This window comes from Bos grunniens, chromosome 12 (assembly GCF_055505025.1).
Source record: "Bos grunniens cultivar Pamir isolate PY7600 chromosome 12, Bosgru_T2T1.0, whole genome shotgun sequence".
Taxonomy (NCBI): domain Eukaryota; kingdom Metazoa; phylum Chordata; class Mammalia; order Artiodactyla; family Bovidae; genus Bos; species Bos grunniens.
The window spans coordinates 36,756,896-36,782,155 of NC_141176.1; the positions used below are offsets into that span (position 1 = coordinate 36,756,896).

General features: G+C 37.6%; 1 protein-coding gene across 24 annotated transcripts in view; it reads right to left on the reverse strand.

Moving 5' to 3' along the window:
• Positions 1 to 25,260, reverse strand: part of RNF17 (ring finger protein 17) — a 118,583-nt gene that overhangs the window by 2,230 nt on the left and 91,093 nt on the right. For 15 of the 24 annotated variants that reach the window (XM_086329854.1, XM_086329852.1, XM_086329865.1 and 12 more), the window contains 8 exons: positions 15,480 to 15,599; positions 13,478 to 13,558; positions 11,063 to 11,188; positions 9,906 to 9,962; positions 7,769 to 7,885; positions 6,449 to 6,617; positions 4,615 to 4,750; positions 2,567 to 2,756 (listed from right to left, as the gene is read on the reverse strand). In XM_086329854.1, the coding sequence (XP_086185980.1) occupies positions 2,567 to 2,756; positions 4,615 to 4,750; positions 6,449 to 6,617; positions 7,769 to 7,885; positions 9,906 to 9,962; positions 11,063 to 11,188; positions 13,478 to 13,558; positions 15,480 to 15,599 (996 nt within the window). The remainder of the gene's footprint in view (positions 1 to 2,566; positions 2,757 to 4,614; positions 4,751 to 6,448; positions 6,618 to 7,768; positions 7,886 to 9,905; positions 9,963 to 11,062; positions 11,189 to 13,477; positions 13,559 to 15,479; positions 15,600 to 25,260) is intronic. The other 9 variants (XM_086329862.1, XM_086329856.1, XM_086329868.1 and 6 more) reach the window with 2 other exon arrangements.

Consider the following 25,260-nt stretch of genomic DNA (forward strand, 5'->3'; position numbering starts at 1 on the left):
TCGACTGGTTGGATCTCCTTGCAGTCCAAGGGACTCTCAAGAGTCTTCTCCAACACCACAGTTCAAAAACATCAATTCTTTGGCGCTCAGCTTTCTTGACAGTCCAACTCTCACATCCATACGTGACTTCTGGAAAAACCACAGCCTTGACTAGACCGACCTTTGTTGGCAAAGTAATGTCTCTGCTTTTCAATATGCTATCTAGGTTGGTCATAACTTTCCTTCCAAGGAGTAAGCATCTTTTAATTTCATGGCTGCAATCACCATCTGCAAGATTGCCCAGAGAAATATCAACTCAGATATGCAGATGACACCACCCTTATGGCAGAAAGTGAAAAGGAACTAAAAAGCCTCTTGATGAAAGTGAAAGAGGAGAGTGAAAAAGTTGGCTTACAGCTCAACATTCAGAAAACTAAGATCATGGCATCTGGTCCCATCACTTCATGGGAAATAGATGGGGAAACAGTGGAAACAGTGTCATTGACTTCAGTTCAGTTGCTCAGTTGTGTCTGACTCTTTGCGACCCCATGAACCGCAGCACACCAGGCCTCCCTGTCCATCACCAACTGCTGGAGTCCACCCAAACCCATGTCCATTGAGTTGGTGATGCCATCCAACCATCTCATCCTCTGTTATCCCCTTCTCCTTCTGTCCTCAGTCTTTCCCAGCATCAGGGTCTTTTCAAATGAGTCAACTCTTCACATCAGGTAACCAAAGTATTGGAGTTTCAGCTTCAACCTCAGTCCTTCCAATAACATCCAGGACTGATCTCCTTTAGGATGGACTGGTTGGATCTCCTCACAGTCCAAGGGACTCTCAAGAGTCTTCTCAACACCACAGTTCAAAAGCATCAATTCTTTGGCGCTCAGGTTTCTTTATAGTCCAAATCTCACATCCATACATGACCACTGGAAAAACCACAGCCTTGACTAGACGGACCTCTGTTGACAAAAGTAATGTCTCCACTTTTTAATATGCTATCTAGGTTGGTCCTAATGTTTCTTCCAAGGAGTAAGTGTTTTTTAATTTCATGGCTGCAGTCACCATCTGCAGTGATTGTGGAGCCTGGAAAAATGAAGTCAGCCACTGTTTCCCCATCTATTTGCCATTAAGTGATGGGACCAGGTGCCATGATCTTAAGTTTTCTGAATGTTGAGCTGTAAGCCAACTTTTTCACTCTCCTCTTTCACTTTCATCAAGAGACTCTTTAGTTCTTAACTTTCTGCCATAAGGGTGGTGTCATCTGCATATCTGAGGTTACTGACATTTCTCCTGGCAGTCTTGATTCCAGCTTGTGCTTCTTCCAGCCCAGCGTTTCTCATGATGTACTCTGCATAGAAGTTAAATACGCAGGGTGACAATATACAGCCTTGATGTACTCCTTTTCCTATTTGGAACCAGTCTGTTGTTCCATGTCCAGTTCTAACTGGTGCTTCCTGACCTGCATATAGGTTTCTCAAGAGGCAGGTCAGGTGGTCTGGTATTCCCATCTCTTTCAGAATTTTCCACGGTTTTTGTGATCCACACAGTCAAAGGCTTTGGCATAGTCAATAAAGCAGAAATAGATGTTTTTCTGGAACTCTCTTGCTTTTTCGATGATCCAGCGAATGTTGACAATTTGATCTCTGGTTCATCTGCCTCTTCTAAAACCAGCTTGAACTTCTGGAAGTTCATGGTTCACATATTGGTGAAGCCTGGCTTGGAGAATTTTAAGCATCACTTTACTAGTGTGTGAGATGAGTGAAATTGTGCAGTAGTTTGAGCATTCTTTGGCATTGCCTTTCTTTGGGATTGAAATGAAAACTGACCTTTTCCAGTCCTGTGGCCACTGCTGAGTTTTCCAAACTTGCTGGCGTATCGAGTGCGGCACTTTCACACCATCATCTTTTAGGGTTTGAAATAGCTCAACTGGAATTCCATCACCTCCACTAGCTTTGTTCGTAGTGATGCTTCCTAAGGCCCGCTTGACTTCAGCCGCTGTAAGGATCAGCGGCTGTGCTTTGCTGGAGCAGCCGTGAAGAGATACCCCACATCCAAGGTAAGAGAAACCCAAGTAAGAAGGTAGGCATTGAGAGAGGGGATCAGAGGGCAGACACTGAAACCACAATCACAGACAACTAGCCAATCTGATCACACGGACCACAGCCTTGTCTAAATCAATGAAACTAAGCCATGCCGTTTGGGGCCACCCAAGACGGACAGGTCATGGCGGAGAGGTCTGACAGAATGTGGTCTCCTGGAGAAGAGAATGGCAAACCACTGCAGTATTCTTGCCTTGAGAACCTCACTGACTTATCTGTTCTTTAGTTATAGAATATTCATCTGGATCATTTTATATCTTAGTCATTACATCCCTGATATTTTATATCATTGGAGGGCTAATCAAAAGCTTAAGTATAAATTATATAAAACTAAGACATTGTTTGAAGCAGCCTTAAAATTAATCCTATAGTATTTACAGCATTATAAACTTTAAAGCATTTTACATGTAAAGCACTTTAGAAAATTACTAAGGATCCTTGAAATACCTTCAAAAGAATCTTGGTCAGTTAAGACAGATACTTACCATGGAAGAAGCATAAAGCTGTTTTCCTTGTAGACAGTCTATCATGGCCCACAATGCTTCCATGCTCCACTTCGGACAATATGGTATTCTTGCCTTTCCTACATCTCTCAAGGGTGGTTTAAACCCTGCCAAGAGAACCTTTATGGCTCGGGCTGGATACTGCATAAGATGAAGAGGGATTTGACGCAGTCTGTCACAAAGAAATTCTAAAATTAAAAAAAATTTTTTTTTTTTTTAAGAATTAAAAAAACCCTATTTAAAAAAATGTTAATGTCACAATTAGGGGAAAACTTTATGATGTTGGATTTGGCGGTGATTTCTTTGATATGACACCAAGAGCACAGGCAACAGAAGAAGAAAATTCAATTATATCAAAACTTAAAACTATGCAAAAGGCACAATCAATAGAGTGAAAAGGCACCTTGCAGAATGAGAGAAAATATGTTCACGTTAAAAATGATATTTCTCCAAAGAGCTGTAAATGGCCAACAAGCACATGAAAAGATGTTCAACATCACTAATCATCAGGGAAATGCCAATGAAAGCCATATATGATATCACCTCATACCCATTAGCATGGCTACTATTAAAAAAAAAAAACAAAATACCGCCCAGAAGATAACAAGTGATAGTGAGGATATAGAGAGAAACTGGAATCCTTGGACATTTGGTGGGAATGTAAAATGCTGCTGGGGAAGTTTGGTGGTTCCTCCAAATACTAATAATAATTAGCATATTATCCAGTGACTCCACTTCTCAGTATACTGAAAGCAGGGTTGTAAAGAGATATTTGTATGTACATTTTCATAACATCATTCACAGTAGTCAAATATCCACTGATGGGTGTGTGGATAAATAAAATGTGTTAAATACATATGATGGAATATTATTCAGCTGTAAAAAGGAAGAAATTTCTAACACATGCTATAACATGGTTGATCCTTGACATTATGCTAAGTGAAATAAGACAGTTAGAAAAAGATGTGAGATATTCCTACAATAATCAAGTTCATAGAGATGGAAAGCAGAATGGTGGCCGATGGGCTGGATGAAGGGACAATGTGGAATCATTTAATGGGTACAAAGTTAGATTCAGTTTTGAAAATGAAGAGAGTTCTGGAGATTGGTTGCACTAACCATGTAAACTGAGTTAACACTACTTAACTATACATTTAAAAATGGTTAAGATGATAGATTTTATATGCATATTATATCATTATTAAAAAAATAGTTACAAATAACAACAAAACTTGGAAAAATAACAGTGTTGGCAAGGATGTGGAGAAAATGGAACTCCTGTGTGTTGCTGGTAAAAATGTTAAATAGTATAGCTGATATGGAAAACTTTGGCATTTCCTCAAAAAGTTAAACATGAAATTACCATGTGATCCTGCAATTCCATTTCGAGGTACATATCTTAAAACAGTTGAAAGCTGGAATTTAAATGGATCTTCTTTTTATGTCAGTGTTCACAAAGTATTATTCACATACCAAGTGTCCACCAAGAGATGAATAAACAAAATGTGGTGTATATGTACAATGGAATATTACTTAATTGTAAAAATAATGAAATTCTGACAAGCTACAACTGGATGAACTCTGAAAACGTTATTCTAAGTAAAATAAGCCAGACATAAAAAGGCAAATATTATATCATTATGTTTGTATGAAGAATTTAAGTAGATTCATACAGAGCAGAAGAGGACTCACTGGGAGCTGAGAGAAAGGGAACAGAATGTTACTAAGGGGTCCAGAGTTTTTGTTTGGGATTATGAAAAAGTTGTGAAAATGGACAATAGCAGTGGTTGTACAACACTGTGAATGTATTTAATGTCAATTAATTGTATACTTAAAAATGGATGACAATAATTTTTTTTACATTAAAAACTTTGATACAGTAAATTTTGTTATGTACATCTTACCACAATAAAGAATAACTTTTAGAGTAAAAACAAACTCCCAATAGTAGCTCTAAAATAGCTTTTTGAAGTAAAATATTTTTAATTATTAAAAAAAAATAGACTAAGTTTACTTTTTTGTTTTTTAACCTGTTTACTGTCAGCTTTTCAGTTGATCCATAATCAACAAATTGTACCAGGACAGCTAGAGGATTAAATTCTTTAATGGAAACAATCTTTGCTCTATACCATAAGCCATCATCATATTCTGCAAGGCAAGGCATTTCTGAAAAGACAGAAAAAGAGGGAAATTACATTGCCTTTTATTTTCTTAAAAATATACATGCTTTGAAATACAGTAAAGTACAAAGAAGACATAATCCCCATATACCTGTTATTCAGAATTAAACACTAAACAGCCATATGTTGGCTTGTGCTCTTTTTTTCTGTTTATATACCCTGTTTTCCTAATTCCTAAATTAGGAAAATGTTTGAAGAAAGACATTTATCCCTTTCTCAGAGTTCCTAGTTCTACCTCCCATGGCTTAGACCATCCTCCCTCTCCTCCCACTTCTTATATGCCTCCAATTTTTTTCTTTTGGGCAGCTGTCTTCTGCGAAGGATAGTAAAATGGGTTCTATTATTCCTACTTTTAATTTTCCCCTCCTCCAATGCAATTCCATTACTCTCTAGTTTAACATTTTTCAATGGCATCTTAACTGTTTGCAGTACCAAGTTCTTAGACTGCAGTTTACAAGGTTCTGAACCGTATACTCCCAACCCACTCTGACCACATATCCTCAACATCTTACCCACACAAATTCCTTATTTAACTCCTTTAATATAGATTCCATATGAATTTAACAGGCACTTGCTTATGAATCAACTTTCACGTATGCATACTTAACTTTAATTCCAGAATAACTATAGAAAAATGCACAAATATATGTATAGATAGCTCCATGAATTACCGTATCATGCACAGATTGTGTAACTTCCCTTGAGAGAAGAACACGAAGAAGGAATTGTTTCTTCTAGACTATAAATTAGTTTACAAAAAGAAAATATGATAATGAGCTTATTTTTTCACTCATTCAACAAATATTTATAAGCACCTACTCATGCAAGTTGCCTTCCTCAAAAGCTGGGGACACTGCAGTACAAAGTATTCCTGCTCACAGTGCCCCTTCCTAGGAGAGGAGGCAAGGGAGAGGAGGTGGTGGAGAGGGCAGGGTAGGGGAGGGAGGTTGACGGGTGGGGAAGGAAGAGCACCAGGGAAGAAGACCTGCGGTAGGGGAAAGTAGAGCAGAGGTCCTGCTATACATTCCAGAACTTTCCAGGCAGGGAAAAGGGCAAGTGTTGTTTATCAGCCAAACATGGGTCATAAGTGATTAAAATCTTATTAAGTAGCAGATAAAGACATTAGGCTCTAGCTTTCCTTTGCTAAAGTATCCTCTGATAAGTACAAACTACAAGGATGAACGTACCTCTATACATGACATGGATAAAATGTACAGACACCACTCAGTATTTCAGGAACTGTCAACACAGGTAACGAAATGCATTTTCCTCGTAGGAGAATTCCATGTATTTAATAAAGGATGGTAATATATATTAGAAAGGGAAAAAGCACAATTTCATCTATACTGACAGGACAGGACAGAATATGAATTCCCCTGCCCTCACACCAAGATTCTCTATTTAGGTGGCTTGTAATGAAATTAAGTGCCATTTAGGTCTAAATAACAACTCACAATTTTGAGCTACTGGCAAAACCTCAAGCTCAGAAAAGCCATCTTCATGCAATCAAGTGTTCACAGGCGGCCTGAGCTTTGGAAAATCAAAGTGCCCTAAAGCATGAGGCCAAGTGTATAAAGTGAGGGCAATAAAAATACCAGTTAACCTTAGAAACAACTCAATCTCATCAACATTGAAACAAAACAATGATTTCATTAGGAATCCCACTTTCCTGAAAGACTGGTACCTGTTCTGAAGTCTGTCAAAGGAGGGAATGTCTCCATACTCTTATTGAACCTCCGCAGTGCCTCCTCGAGGCTCTCTGGCTCAGATTCCCAGCCGACTCCACTGTCTTCTGTGTCACTGTGCTGGTTAAACAAACTACAACTTTCGACAGAATCAAGGCAAATATATACCTGAGTTGGGGGAAGGGAAGGGAAAAACATTCAAATTCTGTAACTTTCCGTATTCAAGATATGGGCAAAAGTACTGCAGGAAAGCCTCCAATAATGGCCTCATGGTCCTTATGGAGTTAAGTCCTCATATCAAACCAGACTTGTTCTCTGTGGCTGAAAAATGCCATAGCATGATGGTATGTGACTACTGAGCTTAGACTGTAAAAGATGTGGCCTCTGCCTTGGTGGTGCCTGGCCCGCCAGGGGGCACGCACATGCATGTTAGCAGGCCCAGGAGAGGCCCACAGAGCAGGAGCCCAGCACCAAGCTCTGGAATTGGATCCTGCAGTAGCATACCCCTCTTCCCACACCTTGACTGCAACCTTGAGACCCTGGATTCCTGACTTTCACGTGTGTTGTTTTAAGCTGCTAAATTTGGGGTAATTTGTTCTGCAACAATAATAACTAGTTAAAAATCATTATAAAAACCAACAATAGGTTACACTACTATGTTCCCTGATGAAATTATGGAGCAAATTCTCCTTGCTTGTGAAGGAATAGTTTACTGTGTAAAAACAGCTGAAGGACTGCTCTGCCACTTAATCTGTCATTTCTTTTTCTCTTGCTAGTCAAGTATATATAAATGAATTTTCTTTAGTGTACTTATTCACTCAGTCAATATTTATTGAGTGCCTACTATGCATCAGGCAGTATTCTAGGTATTCCAGGGACATACCAGTGCCCAAAAGACAAAAATCCCTATCTTCATGGAATTACATTCTAGTAGGGAGATGTAAACAGACATAGTAAGAAAGTGGTGGTGTGTTAGAAGGTGATAAATAGTATGAAAAAACAGAGCAGGGTAAAGCGTACTTAATTAAGTTCAATGTAGGAAGAGGACAGGGGAATGAGATGTCTGAGATTTCTTCGGTGGCAGTAAATTCAAACTTAAAAATCTAAATATTTGATTTAAAGAGCTATACATTACTGGGAAAACCCAAAAGTGATTAAGAAACAGTTGCCTTACTAAGTATAAACAGATGTTTGAAGAAGAAACTATAGGGTAGGTAAACTAGAGGTCAGCAATTGTTAATAAAGTCAGGAAGATAGAAATGTGAAGAATCCATCCTAAAGTTAAGACCATAACCAACAGTGTTACTGAAATTACATACTTCACTGGGTGAGACAACGTGCTTTACTTGAACAGCATAGAGTTCCTCAGGGGGAGGTAGAGATGAAGACAAATATGGTGGTAAAATAGGAGTCTCTGTTTCAGGCAAAAGCAAATCCTAAAACAGCACAAATAAATTCAAATTTCAGAATGACTATTACAGAAAGCCACTACATTATTAAAGTTCATTACAATGCCAGTTTACTTTCTTAACAAAAAGTTAGCTGAGACTATCACAAAACAATTTTGTTGTAGCAGGACCAAAATGTGGTAGGCAATCAAAAGATCTTTAGAATGCTTTTGTCTCCTGCCTAAAAAAAAAAGATGTTAACTACCGCCCCCGCCCCCCCACCACAGGAATGTTTCTTTACATATTATTATAATATTTACACATACACATAACATTTTAGAAGAAACAAACTGACACTGCTCAGTGGGACTGGGGTGTGTGAGGTGTAGAATGGGGGCAACTTCTTTCCTTTTCACATTTCTGTAGTACTGCATTCATTTTTAGAGTATGTATTTTATAATAAAAACTAAAATAATATATGAAATGCCAAAAGAAGATTTAAGTTAAAAATCATCAGAAAAGTGTGCTCTCCCTTAAGCTCTATAAAAGGATAAAGAATAATTAAAAGTTATATGATTCCAAAGAGGATCACGGCAGTCAGCAGTTGTTAAAAGCAAATATATATAAAGAAATAGGTGACTTTTATTAACTTATAAAAATCCTGAATATGGTACTCAGTATAAATAGTAAAATAATCACATTCAAATTTGTAGACTCACTTATTATGTAACAATTCCAAACTGGTGGCAAAACAAAACATACTTGAATCACTCAGCTGATTTCAGCAAAAAGTGACTATCCACTGTTAAAATTTTACTGATTTGTTACAAAACACTTTACAACAAGCATATGTTATTTTTATAATTATAGAAATTATTTTTGTAAGTTTTTTTATTTGGCTGGCTGGGTCTAGATGCAGCATGTGGGGGTCTAGGTTTCCTGACCAGGGATTGACCCAGCGCCCCTTGCACTTGGGAGTGCAGAGTCTTAGCCACTGGACCACCAGCGAAGTCCTTATAGGAATTAAATTCTACTTATAAATCATAAAATTTTACTTATCAAAACACTTTCTGCACAGCAAAAAGCACAAGTGACAAAATAAAAATTTTTTTATTTTGTTTATCCGTTTATCTGTTTTTATTTAAGCTGGACTTCAGGATAAACTGGATTCACCAATATTTAAAACTTTGGCGCTTCAACAGATATCATCAAGAAAGTGAAAAGACAACCCACAGAATGAGAGAAATATCTGCAAATCATGTCTGATAAGGGACTTGTATCTTCATACCTATCCTAAGATGGCTAGGAAACAAGTCAAGATAACAAGTGTTGGTGAGGATATGGAGAAAATGGAACCCTTGTACAATACTAGTACTAAAGTAAATTATTGTAGTCATTTGGATAAGTTTCACAGTTTCTTAAAATGGTAAACATAGTCATATGACTCTGTAATTCTCATGACTTAGTAATTCCACTTCTAGGTCTATACTCAAGAGGAGTAAAAACCAACATTCACTTAAAAATTTGTACACAAATGTTCATAGTAGCTTTATTTACTATCTGTAAAGGTAAAAACAATCCAAATGTCCATCAACTGATGAATGGATAAACAAAATGTGGTATATCCATATAAAGGGATATTATTCAACAATAAAAAGGACACATACAACATGATTCAACCTTGCAAACATTATGGTCAATGAAAGAAGCCAGTAAAAAAGGACTATGTACTATAATAATTCACTTTCTATGAAACGTCCAGGACAGGCAAACCCACAGAGACAGTTTCCAGGAAACTGGGGGGTGGAGGGGGGTAGGAAGTGATTGCTGCTGGTGTGGGGCTTCTCTTTGAGATGAAATGTTGTGGAATTAGATAGCTATAATGATTACAAAACTCTGTGAATAGGTTAAAAAACCACTGACTTGTACACTTTAAAAAGTTAAATTTTATGGTATATAAATTATCTCAATAAAGCTGTTACAGAAGAAAATGCTTACTTCCTGATCTGGAATGAGATTCTTCGTATTGAAGTATCCAAATTTTCAAAATATTTAGACTGAAACTTACCTCAAACCTTATTTCCCATCTCTCTTCCTCATACTTTTTATTGTAATCTGTTGGATTCTGAAATAATATAGTATTATCAATGAAAACTTTACCTATATAATATTGTTTTAAGACACTTTCATATTTCATCCCACAAAAACCATGTGCATGTTCTTGTTGGCATTCATTTTCACTTAACTATGGGAAAATTTAGTGTTTTGAGTAATTTAATATTGCAATAAGAAGAATCCTCAAATTATGCCAGAAGCATGTTAACAACTGTAATTAGTTTGTAAGAGTGGGAGCTCTTACCTTTCATTTTAAATGGCCACAGTGAAGAGTACATACATCTGGCAAAGACTAAATGATGAACAGATGAAACACTTACACAAACACACAGGGGCACACATGCACACAAACCATACACTTCTCTGCTCAACAGAAATAGCTGGCTGTGTGGATTATGTGTACAAAGTTATGTAATAGTTTTCCATTTGAGAGAAAAAAGTAATTTCCTTCACTGCACTGACCACCCACTGTCTGGTTGTGTACTACAGGTAAAATGAATATTTGAAAACCTAATAAGTGAATTGTAAGTCTAACAATATCTTGCTATATAAAATGTTCATGCTATTATTTATGGTGTGTACCCTATTTCGATAAAATATTTGTGGCAGCCTGCAATATGAAACCATATCTATAACAGGCTAATTTTTTTTAAAGATATTAAACACAGAGGCACCAGCCAACTGGAATGGGCTGTTTACTGAAGCTAAGCTTAAAATCTGGCTCTGAGTTCCTACAAGTAGGCAAAATGAGGGAAATGTTATAATATCAAATATGAGGAAAAAACATTTTATCTTGGGAGTCAATTTCTGGCAGCGAATTTCATTATGATTTTATCATTCACATCTGCATTCAAACAATGCCAGAGAACATGAGCTGCTTATTAGGTTTGAAGATACAGAAATATTAAGTGAATTTTAGTGCAATTGAAAAGTTTTTTTTAGGACATTTATAAAGCTTTCTCAATAAAGAATTACAAATCCTCTAGGCTCTCTTAACAAATCAGACATGTAGGACTATATGGAAGACTTGAGGCATGAGACAAAATATGACAAATTTTCACCATATTTTCCTTTATAGTATACATTTTTACAGAAACATACTTTACTTACTTCCTTAAATATTTCCTCAGATTGTTCAAAGGTACAATATTTATGGTGTGCCAAAAAGAAAGAAAGTGACATTCCATCAAAATAGAGATGAATAGATAATTTCTCCCATGGATTTTCTGGTAGTTCCTATTTAAGTTCAATAAACGAGATCATTACTATAAAAACAGTCTGAAGATTAAAACTTTATATTCAGGAAAAATGGAATTGGACTTCCGACAATCACAGTATTTCTTGTTTGACTAGTGACTCATTCTGTAAAATTTCCTTCCTGGTATTTTGGCAGATAATGAAGCAATAATTCTACTACTTTGGTTGTTATAAAATACATTTACATGCCTATACGTAGTTATCAGAAAATTTTATACATCATCTCTGCTGCTGCTGCTAAGTCACTTCAGTCATTTCCGACTCTGTGTGACCCCATAGACGGCAGCCCACCAGGCTCCCCCGTCCCTGGGATTCTCCAGGCAAGAACACTGGAGTGGGTTGCCATTTCCTTCTCCAATGCATGGAAGTGAAAAGTGAAAGTGAAGTCGCTCAGTCATGTCTGACTCTTCACGACCCCATGGACTGCAGCCCACCAGGCTCCTCCGTCCATGGGATTTTCCAGGCAAGAGTACCGGAGTGGGGTGCCATCGCCTTTTCCTATACTTCGTCTCTAGATGATACTAATAATTTATAGTAAGTAGAAGAAGAATGAAAAAGTATGCTCAGGGGTAAAGCAATGAAATTTAGTTAAAAATCCCCAAACAGCAGGAATCAGAAGAAATTAACAAGTCCAGGAGTCCTATAATGGTTTTAAAACTCATGGGTCCATTTACAGATATCAGGTACCTAACATGCATCTGAGTGATGAGCTGACCATCCCTCACTTGATACCAGCTTGGTCCAAACTCAGGTCTCTGCTGAGTTAGTGTACTGCCTCCCAGCAGATCGCCTGCTTATACCTCTCTCTCCTGTCCAGTTTCCACCATTCACAATGAAAACAGCACAACATGAGGTCAGATCACATCCACTGCAGCTCTCTGAGCTCTCTACTCCAGCTCCTTTCCAGTCTGCTCCCGCTCCCTGAAGGCTCCACGCATCTTTGGCCTAGAGCTCTCTGCACCGTTCTGCTATCCGCACGGCGTCTCTTCTCACCATTTAAAAGTTTTAATCAAGTTTTATCTTTTTAGGGATGTCTTTCCTGACCACTGTATTAAAATGTCATCCCTCCCCTGCCCACCCCTCCCTATATGTGTGTGTTTGTGTGTGTGTATATATTTTGTTTCCCATCACTAAAATGGAAGCTCAACGAAGACTGGACTCTGACTCTTGCTGCACCTGCAAGCCCAAAGACAGTGTCCAGCAGGTAAGAAGCACCCGGTCAGTGCCATCAGTTGTCAGGCAGAGTGGCACTTCTGGGGGAGGTCAGCTACAGTGGCAGGGATGCAGGCAGCACCAGCATGGTTTCTGAGAAATTGAGGGCCTTTGGTACACTCCATGCTGTTCTCCAAGGCTAAGCCAAGAAGCAAAGTAAGCCACCTGCATAAACTCAACAGTGCCATCTCTGAGGGACCTCCATGACAGCCCACAGAGGCTGTGAACAACCGTACAGGCTTCTCCACCATCTTATTTGCGTCCGTTGCTCTTTTAAGATCTTTGTCAGCCTATCATCACCTTTCGTAGAGAAATACTTCCTTACGGTTTTATATCTTCCTACTGGAATCCTCAAACAAGATCCCCGTTAATCTTCTCTTTACCTCACTGCTCAGGAACCTCCAACGGGCCTCCTGACTGATGTCTGCTTCTCGTACACGCTATTCCCACCACTGTTCCTCACAAAACTTCCACTGTTGTAGCAAACACATCTCCTCAAGACATGTCCATTTCTGTCCCTTTGCCTACCTGAACACTGCATTTCCCTGGTCAGGAGAACTTCACTGACTTTCCCATTCCTACATTCCTATTACACTTCACTGTTTTTACCAGTCACCAGTTCCCAGCAAGTTCTTTGTGGTGTAGTCTTCAGGTTTTTGTCCTGTGTCTCACTGTTTCACTAAGTAGACAAGGCCTTTGACGATGAGAATTACCTGCACCTAACATAGTGCTACACACACAGCACCATCCTGAAAACTATCATGTGTGTTTTTATAAACAGCTCCATTTCCTCCCATGTCAAAGTAAGTTGTTAATAAGGGATCTTCCAAATTACTGACTTTCTTGCTTCTGGGAAGTTCTCAGGAACTTTCTCAAAATTAGTTTTATTTAAAACGAGCCTAAGAACCAAAGTGGTAACTTCTTTTATATTAATGAGTAGTTTACAATCCCACAGGAACATAGTTATTCATTAAAAAAATCTCACAAATTATGTTACCTGTAATGCTTTATGACAGATAAACTAAATCAATGATATATACTTTAAATACAAATTACCATAATGTGAATTTCCACCTCTCTCTTTGAAAGCAGCTCCTGAAGGAGTTCTACTGCATCTGGTTGCCAGACATTCCCAACCTATTTGAGATTAATAAACTCAGGTTCTTTCACAAGATAAGAGCAGAAAGTAGATGAAGCTACATAAAAGTAGCCATAAACAGATAACACTAGAGGAGGACAAAATATACAGGCAGTTTGTAGAGAGAATCATGGGTGTATAATAAAAAAAAAAATCTTAAGAAACTAATAATTTGGAAGCAACCTAGATGTCCACTGGCAGACAAATGGATAAGAAAGGTGTGGTACATACATACAATGGAATATTACTCAGCCATTAAAAAGAATGCATTTGAATCAGTTCTAATGAGGTGGATGAAACTGGAGCCTATTACACAGAGTGAAGTAAGTCAGAAAGAAAAACACCAATACAGTATACTGACGCATATATATGGAATTTACAAAGATGGTAACGATGACCCTATATGCAAGACAGCAGAAGAGACACAGATAAAGCACAGTCTTTTGGACTCTGTGGGAAGAAGGCAAGGGTGGCATGATTTGAAAGGTAGTGTTGAAATGTGTATACTATCATATGTGAAGTGGATTACTGGTCCAGGTTCGATGCATGAGACAGGGTGCTCAGGGCTGGTACACTGGGATGACCCTGGGGGATGGGATGGGGAGGGAGGTGGGAGGGGGTTTCTGGATGGGGAACACGGGCACCCATGGCTGATTCATGTCGATGTTTGGCAAAAACCACTACAATATTGTAAAGTAATTAGCCTCCAATTAAAATAATTAAAAAAGAAACTAACAATTGGTATCAGGCTCCTCAAATATTATTCTCTTAAAGCATTTTATGATTTAAAAATATAAACCTACATCCCCCAAAACAGCATGTTTAGTGATGGTGCTGGTTGCTCAGTCATGTCCAGCTCTTTGTGATCCCACGGACTGTAGTCCACCAGGCTCCTCTGTCCATGGGATTCTCCAGGCAAGAATACTGGAGTGGATTGCCATTTCCTTCTCCAGGGGATCTGCCCAACACAGGGATTGAACCTGGGTCTCCTGCGTTGCAGGAAGATGCTTTACTGTTTGAACTACAGGGAAGCCCTAAAAAAAAAAATCATAAAACTTAAAAAAAAAGACCAACATGTCAATGCAATGTTTGTATAATGACTACAATGAGAGTGAAAGTGTTAGTTGCTCAGTTGTGTCCAACTCTTTGCGATCCCACAGACTGCAGCCCACCAGGCTCCTCAGTCCATGGAATTCTTCAGGCAAGAATACTGGAGCGGGTAACCATTCCCCTCCAGGGATGGAATCCAGGTCTCTCACATTGCAGGCAGATTCTTTACTTCTGAGCCAGCAGGGAAGTGACTGTTACCTTTTATGTTGAGGTTCACATAGGCAGAACAGGGGCTTTCTGCCAAAAGCCCATGAGAAGTCCCAGCTTAGTTCCAGTGCCCTGTGAGTGAACATCTGGAAGCAGATCCTTATCTGTCAGTTCTCTGGATCTGCATTTTTGGTGCACATCTTTGCTGCTGTGTCACCAGTGATGCTAAGCTAAAACCACTCAGCTAAGCTGCTCCCAATGCCTGAACCACAGAAACTGTATGAATTTTTTAAAAAGCTTATTGTTGATTCAGATCACTAAATTTTAAGCTTAATTTGTTATGGAGCAAGAGATAATATGCTATTCCTTTCTCTGCTCTAGCTTCCAATTTCTTGAAACAATAACTAAAAATCAATAATCTCAAATAAAATTCTCATCTATGAAGAAATTGTATCTCTTAAATTTATTCAATGTTTTTATACCCTTTAGTATAATCCTGTAGTTTTCTTCATAAACACCCTTTAGTTGTCTTAGTAAGCTTATTTCTAAATATTTTATTATTTACTGAAAGGGATTTCATTTAACATTCCAATTTCTAAAAATTATTATTAATAAAAAGGCAGTACTTAAAATTAACCACCCTACAAATCACTGTTTACTCACAGGTATGGTGTTATAGAGCTGACAAGGAATACAAAATTGCGGTGTATCAGGATACAGTAAAATAGGATAAAGATGACACTGTGGAATCTTCTCAGTGAATCCATGATCTAAATATTGTACCTAACATAGAAAAAAATAAAACTTGTAATTAAAATTTACTACTAAAAATCAGGGGACAGAAGGAACTCCTTCTTTTATTAAAAAGAAAACATTCCAGAAAGAGAGATAAATCTAGATTTTTTAAAATCTCCAGACAAAAAAGTAACATCATCATTTCCTCATCCCAGAGTGTTATCAAACCTGTCAAAAGGTTTTCTTACACATGAACATTTTTTCTTGAGAATAACCAATTTTTTGGAGGATGTTTAAATCTTTTGTTTTTCCAAGTATTTTAGAAGTTCTGATTTCCACTTAATGAAAGAGTATTTCTCAAATTCTCAGTTTTCCTCAGACAGCTTCAGTTTGAGAAACTGCATGTATTGTTCCCTTCTTGGAGAATCACATGCATAACAAAGGTTCTGAGAAGTTCTATGAGAAAGAAACTTGTTTTTAAATCATCCAGTGATCCTCAAACTTTGATCCTCAAACTTTTGTAAAGTAACTTTCTAAAGACTTCATTTTTATTTTATTTTTTTTTATTTTATTTATTTTTTTTTAATTTCAGGTATACACGTGCTCCCCATCCTGAACCCTCCTCCCTCCCCCCTCCCCATACCATCCCCCTGGGCCGTCCCAGCGCACCAGCCCCAAAACGAGATGCCAGTCCAGGTTCAGTGCACGATGCTGGATGCTTGGGGCTGGTGCGCTAAGACTTCATTTTTAAAAGAATTTTGGGTTTACAGCAAAATTTAGAGAAAAGGTACAGAGATTTCCCACATAGCCCCTCACTTCCCATCCCACCTCTCACACTCTAACACCCTGTACAACAATGGTAGTTTGTTATAATCATGAACCTATATGGATACATCATAATCAAGGTCCACCGAGGTTACATCAGGGTTCATTTAGTGGTATACACCTTATGGGACTGACACTGTGAAAACACAGGGTGTTTCATTGCTCTAAAAATCCTCTATGCTCCACCTATTCAGTCCTTGTTGTTCAGCTGCTAAGCCGAGTCCAACTGTTTGCGATCCCATGAACTTCGGCACGCCAGGATTCCCTGTCCTTCACTATCTCCCTGAGTTTGCTCAAACTCATGTCCATTGAGTCAGTGATACCCTCCAACCATCTCATCCTTTGTTGCCACCTTCTCTCTTGCCCTCAGTCGTTCCCAGCATCAGAGTCTTTTCCAATGAGTCAGCTCGTTGCATCAGTGGCCAAAGTATTGGAGCTTCAGCTTCAGCATCAGTCTTTTCCAATGAATATTCAGGACTGATTTCCTTTAAGACTGACTGGTTTGATCTCCTTGCTGTCCAAGGGATTCTCAAGAGTCTTCGCCAGCACCATAGTTTGAAAGCATCAATTCTTCGGTACTCAGCATTCTTTATGGTCCAACTCTCACATCTGTACATGAGTACTGTAAAAACCACAGCTTTGACTATATTACTAACTAAGTGATGTCTCTTTTTAATAGGCTGTCTAGGTTTGTTATAGCTTTTCTTCCAAGAAGCAAGCGTCTTTCAATTTCATGGCTGCACTCCCCATTCCCAGTGATTTTGGAGCCCAAGAAAATGAAATCTGTTACTGTTTCCACTTTTTCCTCATCTATGTGCTATGAAGTGATGGCACCAGATGCCGTGATCTTAGTTTTTTGAATGCTGAGTTTTAGGCCAGCTTTTTCACCCTCCTCTTTTACCCTCAATCAAGAGGTTCTTTAGCAATGGTATCATCTGTATACCTGAGGCTATAGATATTTCTTCTGGCAATCTTGATTCCAGCTTGTGATTCATCCAGTCTGGCATTTTGCATGATGTATTCTACATGTAAGTAAAGTTAGAAAGGTGACAAAATACAGCCTTGTTGTACTCCTTTCCCAATTTTGAACCAGTCTGTTGTTCCATGTCTGGTTCTAACAGTTGCTTCTTGACCTGCATAGAGTTTCTCAGGAGACAGGTAAGGTGGTCTGGTATTCCCACCTCTTTATGAGTTTTCCAGTTTGTCGCGATCCACACAGTCAAATTGGCTTCCCTGTGGCCCAGCTTGTAAAGAACCTGCCTGCATTGCAGGAGACCTGAGTTCCATCCCTGGGTTGGGAAGATCCCCTGGAGAAGAGAATGGCTACCCACTCCAGTATTCTGGCCTGGAGAATTCCATGGACTCTATAGTCCATGGAGTCACAAAGAGCTGGACACGACTGAGTGACTTTCATACAGTCAAAGGCTTTAGTATAGTCAATGAAGCAGATGTTTTTCTGGAATTCCCTTACTTTATCCATGATCCAATGAATGTTGGCAATTTGATCTCTGGTTTCTCTGCCTTTTCTAAACCCAGCTTGCACATCTGAAAGTTCTTGGTTCACATACTACTGAAGCCTAGTTTGAAGGATTTTCAGCATAACCTTGCTAGCATGTGAAATAAGCGTAGCAGTACAGTAGTCTGACCATTCTTTGGCACTGCCCTTCTTTGGGAATGGAATGAAAACTGACCTTTTCCAGTCCTGTGGCCACTGATGAGTTTTCCAAATTTGCTGACATATTGAGTGCAACACTTTAACAGCAGCATCTTTTAGGATTTGAAATAGCTCAGCTGGAATTCCATCACTTCTGTTAGTTTTGCTTGTAGTAATGCTTCCTAAGGCCCACTTGGCTTCACACTTCAGGATGTCTGGCTCTAGGTGAGCAACCACACCGTCACAGTTATCCAGGTCATTAATACCATTTTTATACAGTTCTTCTGTGTATTCCTGCCACCTCTTCTTAATCTCTTATGCTTCTGTTAGGTCTTCTTTACCGTGTCCATCCTTGCATGGTATCTTTAATTTTCTTGAAGCGATTTCTAGTCTTTCTCATTTTATTGTTTTCCTCTATTTCTTTGCACTGTTCACTTAAGAAGTCTTTCTCTCTCTCCTGGCTGATCTTTGGAACTCTGCCTTCAGTTGGGTATATCTTTCCCTTTATCCTTTGCCTTTCACTTCTCTTAGCTATTTGTAAGACCTCTTGCATTTTTTTTCTCTTTGGGATGGTTTTGTTCACTGTCTCCTATACAATGTTAGAAACCTCCATTCATAGTTCTTCAGGCACTCTGTCTACCATATCTAATCCCTTAAATCTATTCACCTTCACTGTGTAATCATAAGGGATTTGATTTAGGTCATACCTGAATGGCCTAGTGGTTATCCCTCCTTTCTTGAATTTAAACCTGAATTTTGCAATAAGGAGTTCATGATCTGAGCCACAGTCAACTCCAGGTCCTGTTTTTGCTGACTGTATAGAGCTTCTCCATCTTTGGCTGCAAAGAATAAAATCAATCTGATTTCAGTATTGACCATCTGGTGATGTGCATGTGCTCCTGTATCGTTGGAAAAGGGTGTTTGCTATGACCAGCCTGTACTGACAAAACACGCTAAGAGTTTTGACAAAACTCTTGGCCTTTGCCCTGCTTTATTGTTCTCCAAAGCCAAACTTGCGTATTACTTCAGGTATCTCTTTACTTCCTACTTTTGCATTCCAATCCCCTATAATGGAAAGGACATCTTTTTTTTGGTGTTAGTTCTAGAAGGTCTTGTAGCTCTTCATACAAGTTCAACTTTAGCTTCTTTGGCATCAGTGGTTGGGGTGTAGACTTGGATTATTGTGATTTCAAATGGTTTGCCTTAGAAATAAAATCGAGATCATTCTGTCACTTTCGAGACTGCACCCAAGTACTGCATTTCAGATTCTTTTGTTGACTATGAGGGCTATTCCATTTCTTCTAAGGGATTCTTGCCCACAGTTGTGGATATAATGGTCATCTGAATTAAATTTGCTCATTCTCATCCATTTTAGTTCACAGATTCCTAAGATGTTGGTCTTCACTCTTGCCATTTCCTGCTTGACCACATCCAATTAACCTTGACTCACTGAACTGAACTGAACTGAACATGGACTTAACATTCCAGGTTCCTGTGCAATATTGTTCTCTACAGCATCAGACTTTCACCACCAGACACATTCACAATTGAGTATCAAAATATTGCAGGGTACATAATTCTAAGCTGATTTTTTTCCCTCCCTCTCAAGATTTTAAATGTTTAAAATTTTTTAATGTTTCAATCCACTGTCGTGTCATAGTTTCTGAGGAGAAGCTGGACATAATTTTTACTTTTGTTTTTCTATAGGTGAAGTTATTTTTTCCTCTGATTTCCTTCAGGGTTTTTCTCTAATTTTGACTTTCTGTCATTTGAAGTGACAGACCTTTTGTTGTGCATTTATTCCGCTTGGCGTTATCTGAACTCCAGGATCTGTGGTTTGGTGTCTAGACATACATTTGGGGAAATTTTCAGTCATAAGTTTTCAAGTATTATTTTCTCTCTTCACTTTCTGGTATTTCCATTAATCTGCATGTTACATGCTTGCAATTGTCCCACAGTTCTTAGGTATTTGGTTCTTTTTTTTTTTCTTCAGTTTTTGTTCTACTTTTTAGAGGTAGTATTTCTAGCTCTCTATTTACACTACCTATCTGTTCTTGTATGTTGTCTACTTACTCCTTAGCATCTTAAACATGCCTGTTTTTTTTTTTTTTAAGTTCCTGTTCTGATAACTAACATCCCTGGTTCTGATACTTTCCTTGTCTCTCCAAATTGTGTTATTCTGCCTTTTAGTACGCCTAATATTTTAAAATTTAGACATGACCTATAACATTAGTTTCAGGTATACAATGTAATGATTTGACATTTGCATATGTTGAAAATGATAATAGCAGTAAGTCTAGTTAACATCCATCACCACACACAGTTACAAAACATTTTTATTCTTGTGTTAAGAACTTTTAAGATCTACTCTTTTAGCAATTCTCACATGTACATGATTATTAGTTATAGTCACCATGCTATACACCTCCATGAATTACTTTATAGTTAGAAGTTTGTACTTTTTAACCCCCTTCACTCATTTTGCCCATCCTGTCACTGACAACCACCAATCTATTCTCCATATCCATGAGCTCAATTTTTGTCATCTTTTAGATTCCACATAAAAGTGAGATTCTTAAGTATTTGTCTTTCCCTGTCTTATTTCACTTAGCATAATGCCTTTAAGGTCCATCCATTTTGCCACAAATCACAAAATTTTCTTCTTTTTTATGACTAACATTCCATTCTATATATACACATCGATCTCTTCATCCATTCATCCATCAATGGACACTTTGGTTGCTTCCATATCCTGGCTATCGTAAGTAATGCTGTAATAAACACAGGAGAGCATACTATATTTTCACATTAATATTCCTGTCTTCTTTGGATAGAGTTGGATCATATAGTAGTTCCAGAGGTGTCTCAGGAGGCTCAGTGGTCAAGAATTCACCTGCAGTACAGGAAACCCAGGTTCAATCCCTAGGTTGGGAAGATCCACTAGTAAAGGAAATGGCAACTCACTTCAATATTCTTACCTGGAAAAATCCCATGGACAGAGGAACCTGGTGGGCTACTGCTACTGATCATGGGGTCACAAAAGAGTTGGACACAACTCAGTGACTAAACAACAACATAGTAGATCTTTTCTTAATTTTTAGAGAGTCTTCCATACTGTTTTCCACAGTGGTTGCTATCAATTCACTAAAACCAGGCTGTTTTCATTTTTATTGGGGTATAGATTTACAATGTTGTAATATTTTCCATTTTTTTTTAATGTTAAGTCCTATGAGTTGTTTATATACATTAGCTATTAATTCCTTATCAGTCAGATCATTTGCAAGTATTTTCTTCCATTCAGTACATTGTCTTTTTCTTTTGTCAATGGTTCCTTCACTGTGCAAAAGTTTTTAAGTTTCATTAGGTTCCATTTGTTTATTTTTGCTTTTAGTACCTTTAAGTGACAGATCCAAAAAAATATTGCTACAATTTACACCATAGTGTTTGGCCTAGGTTCTCCCCTAGGAGTTCTATAGTATCCAGTCTTACTCTTAGGTCTATAAACCACGTTGAGTTTATTTTTGTATATGATGTTAGGGAATGTTCTAATTTCATTCTTTTACAGTTTGGTTCTCCCAGCACCATTTATTGAAGAGACTGTCTTTTCTCCATTGTATATTTTTGCCTCCTTTGTCATGGATTGACCATTAAGTGGTTTTATTTCTGGACTTGAGTTTTATGAGTTCTTTATATATTTTGGATATCAACCCTTTAGGGAGAGGGTGGGATGATTTGGGAGAATGGCACTGAAACATGTATAATATCATATATGAAACAAGTTGCCAGTCCAAGTTCGATGCACGATACTGGATGCTTGGGGCTGGTGCACTGGGACGACCCAGAGGGATGGTGCGGGGAGGGAGGAGGGAGGAGGGTTAACCAATACAATATTGTAAAGTTAAAAAATACAATAAAATAAATATATTACAAAAAAACATAAAAAATATTTTATTCTATACAGTAGGTTGCCTTTTCATTTTGTTGATGGTTTCCTTTGCTGTTCAGAAAGTTTTTAGTCTGATGCCCACCTTGCTAATTTTTTTGTTGCCTTTACTTTTGATGTCTTCAAAAAATTATCACCAAGACCTTAAGGAACTTATTGCCTATGTTTTCTTTTAGGAGTTTTATTGGCTTCAGGTCTTATGTTCAAGTCTTTATAATCTATTTTGAGTTAATTTTTGTGTATTGTTTAAGATAATGGTCAAGTTTAATTCTTTTGCATGTCGCCGTTCAGTTTTTCCAATACCATTTATTGAAGAGACTGTCCTATCCCCAATGTGTATTCTTGGCTTTATCATAAATTAATTGTCCATATGTGGTTTAATTTTTAGGCTGTCTATTCTATTCCACTGATCTATACATCTGTTTTTATGCCAATAACATGCTGTTCAGTATTTTTTCCTGATGGCTGGACATGTTCTGTGTAAAAGGCCTTCAGTAACATGGCAGGAAGGTGCGGGAGAAGGGGAACTGTTCTATAGTCTTACGATTAGGTCTTAAGTCTTTCACTGAGCATATGATGTCAAACTATGAACTTTACAAGTGTTTCTCAGTCTTCTGTTCTCCGCTCCTTAAGTAGGAGATGATGGACATAGTGGGCTGGAGTTGGGTCTTCCTGTGTGGAAGTCTAGAGTTAACTAGAATTGGGTTATTTCCTTTCCCCCATGTCCACTTGCCTCTGATAATAGCCCCTGATGAACTACTTTCTCCTGAGTGCAGGCCTTATTAAGGAGAACAGAATGCTCTGGCATATTTCAAAGTGTACTCCATCTCTGATCGCTCGAAGAGGTTTTTCAGTTTGTTCAGCTTTTTAGTTGTTGATAGGATGGTGTGGCAACTTCAAAACTCCTTAAATGTGGAACCAGAAATGAGAAGTCCTCAACAACCCATTTTTTAAATGCTTTCATTTTCACACTTCAATTTCTAAATTGTTTCAAGAATAAGGGATGTCAGTAAGTTATTTCTGTTACCCCAACATACTGAAATTAATGTATCACTGTTTAATTGGGCTCAAGAAAGCCCAAGGTAATTAGCATTAAAAAAAAACTGAAATAGTAACTGATCTCCCCTTCTTCCTGGATGAGTGAGCAGATGATGAAACAGTGACAGCAACATCCTTGAACATATCCAAATGGGCAGTGTCTGTCTACTGCTTCTGTTTGAAATGATGCTGTGTTTTGGTTGTGGCCCAAAGCTTTTAAGTGGTACTTGCCATCTTCTTTCTTCCATGACACTCTTAACCATTCAGATATGATGGAGCTGGTTACTACTTGAGTTGAGTCCTGCTTGCCTCTCCTCAGTCATCTTTGTATGAATCCAATGGTTGTGTTTTATCTTTTTAATCAATTTTTAGCTGATGTTCATGAAGAGCAGTGAGTACCTAGAACTATGCCACTAAAGAAAGGAAATCCTATCTAAGAAGGTGTATTTCTGTACGAGAGCTGTGTCATAACCATCATTTGGGCCCTCTGCTAGAAAAGCAGAATCAAGTCTCAAATAATGCCTTTTAAATTATATCCTCTAGTATCACAGATGTAGGACAGTACTGTATCAAACCTCTGGGAATGTAAAATATCTTGTAGCTGCTTTATGATATGTAGTAGTGACTATGCTTTATCAGATCTGTTTTTAATGATGTTATTCTCGAATGTTTTCTTTCCAGATGATGACTGAGAAACATAATTTTAAAAAATGGTGCCAGGTACCACAACAGTAACAGAACTTTGTTGTTTTCTGAGGTTTTGTTTTTTTACCTTTTTTTTTTAATGGAGTGTGCTAGATGTCTCTATAATTTTGTTCAGATGATTGCATAACTTTGAAAAGCTGTTGCTGTTATTGATGCATAACATACTGCTATTGGTCTTTTTATATAAATAAATAAATATAATTTGAATTTTTGGAAACTTTGGCTGTGCTGTCAACTTTGGAAAAAGTATCCCAGTTGTACTGTGTTGGGTTGGCATTGTACAGAAATTAATAGCCATATTGGTCTAGAAACATTAAATATAATTTTTTCCATTTGTACATGGGTAATGCACTATATTAAATATATAAGGTCTTATCTACATGAGTTTGATTACAGAAGGTAATAAAGTATTCTCTAAATAAAAAAAATATAAAAACTGAAACAGAATTGAGTAAAAAAATATCTGAGTACATTATAGGTAATTAGAGTAAGTGCATGGGTATGTTGTAATGTTTATTTTTTAATGTGGATCAGAGAATAACCTTAAAAGATTACAGTATCAAAATATTTTAAAATAAATTTTAAAAAGATATTAGAAAGTATGAGAAAAATACAGTTCACCACTATCTTGTTTATTTGGATTCCATATATGTAAAATTCATGATAACAATGAATTTTTGTTATCAATGTAACAATGATAACAATTAAAACTGAATTTCAAGTTACTTTTATATTAAAGAAAAAGGGTTATCTGAACAATTCAAATGTATGTGAAAAATGGACTTATCTGCTTATAAACACATGCATCTGTAAGTATCCATGCATCAACACCTAAATACTAACCCAAAATTTGAAACCATTTAAATTCTATTAAAAACATGTAAAGTTTGTATTCCAGCATATAAAGCACAAGACTTAGATCAGAAATTTAGGAATCAGAGGCTTAGATATGAATTCCAGCACCACCACTCACTGACAGGTTGACTTCGGGAACATCACTGAACATAAAAATAAATTATGTTACTGGTAAAATGGGAATAATAATCTACATCTATGATAGTTAGAAGTAAACAATAAAATATAAACCAACACAGACATGTGAAAAAAAGCTTAGAAACCTAAAGTGCTATGTACTATCAGGTATCATCATCAAATAGATAATAATCTCCTGTACAAGTATTAACAAAAGACTTTTCTTCTTAATTTTTCCACCCCTCCTAAAACCAAAATCTTTACAGGCCAAATGTCTCTTGATTTCATTGCTATACTTGGTAAGTACAACGTAAGTAGAGGCATTTTCATCTAGATTTTTACATACACTTTTTTTCAAAGTACAACTGACTCTTGGACAACACAGGTTTGGAACAAGACAACTATGAAGGTCCATTTACACATGGATTTTTTCCAATAAAAACCTACTACAGTGCTATCAATACACGATCAACAGCTGGTTAAATCTGTGACACAGAATTGTGGATATGGGAGAATGGAATAAATTATACTCAAATTGACTACACAAAATGTTGGAGCCCCCATCCTCAGTG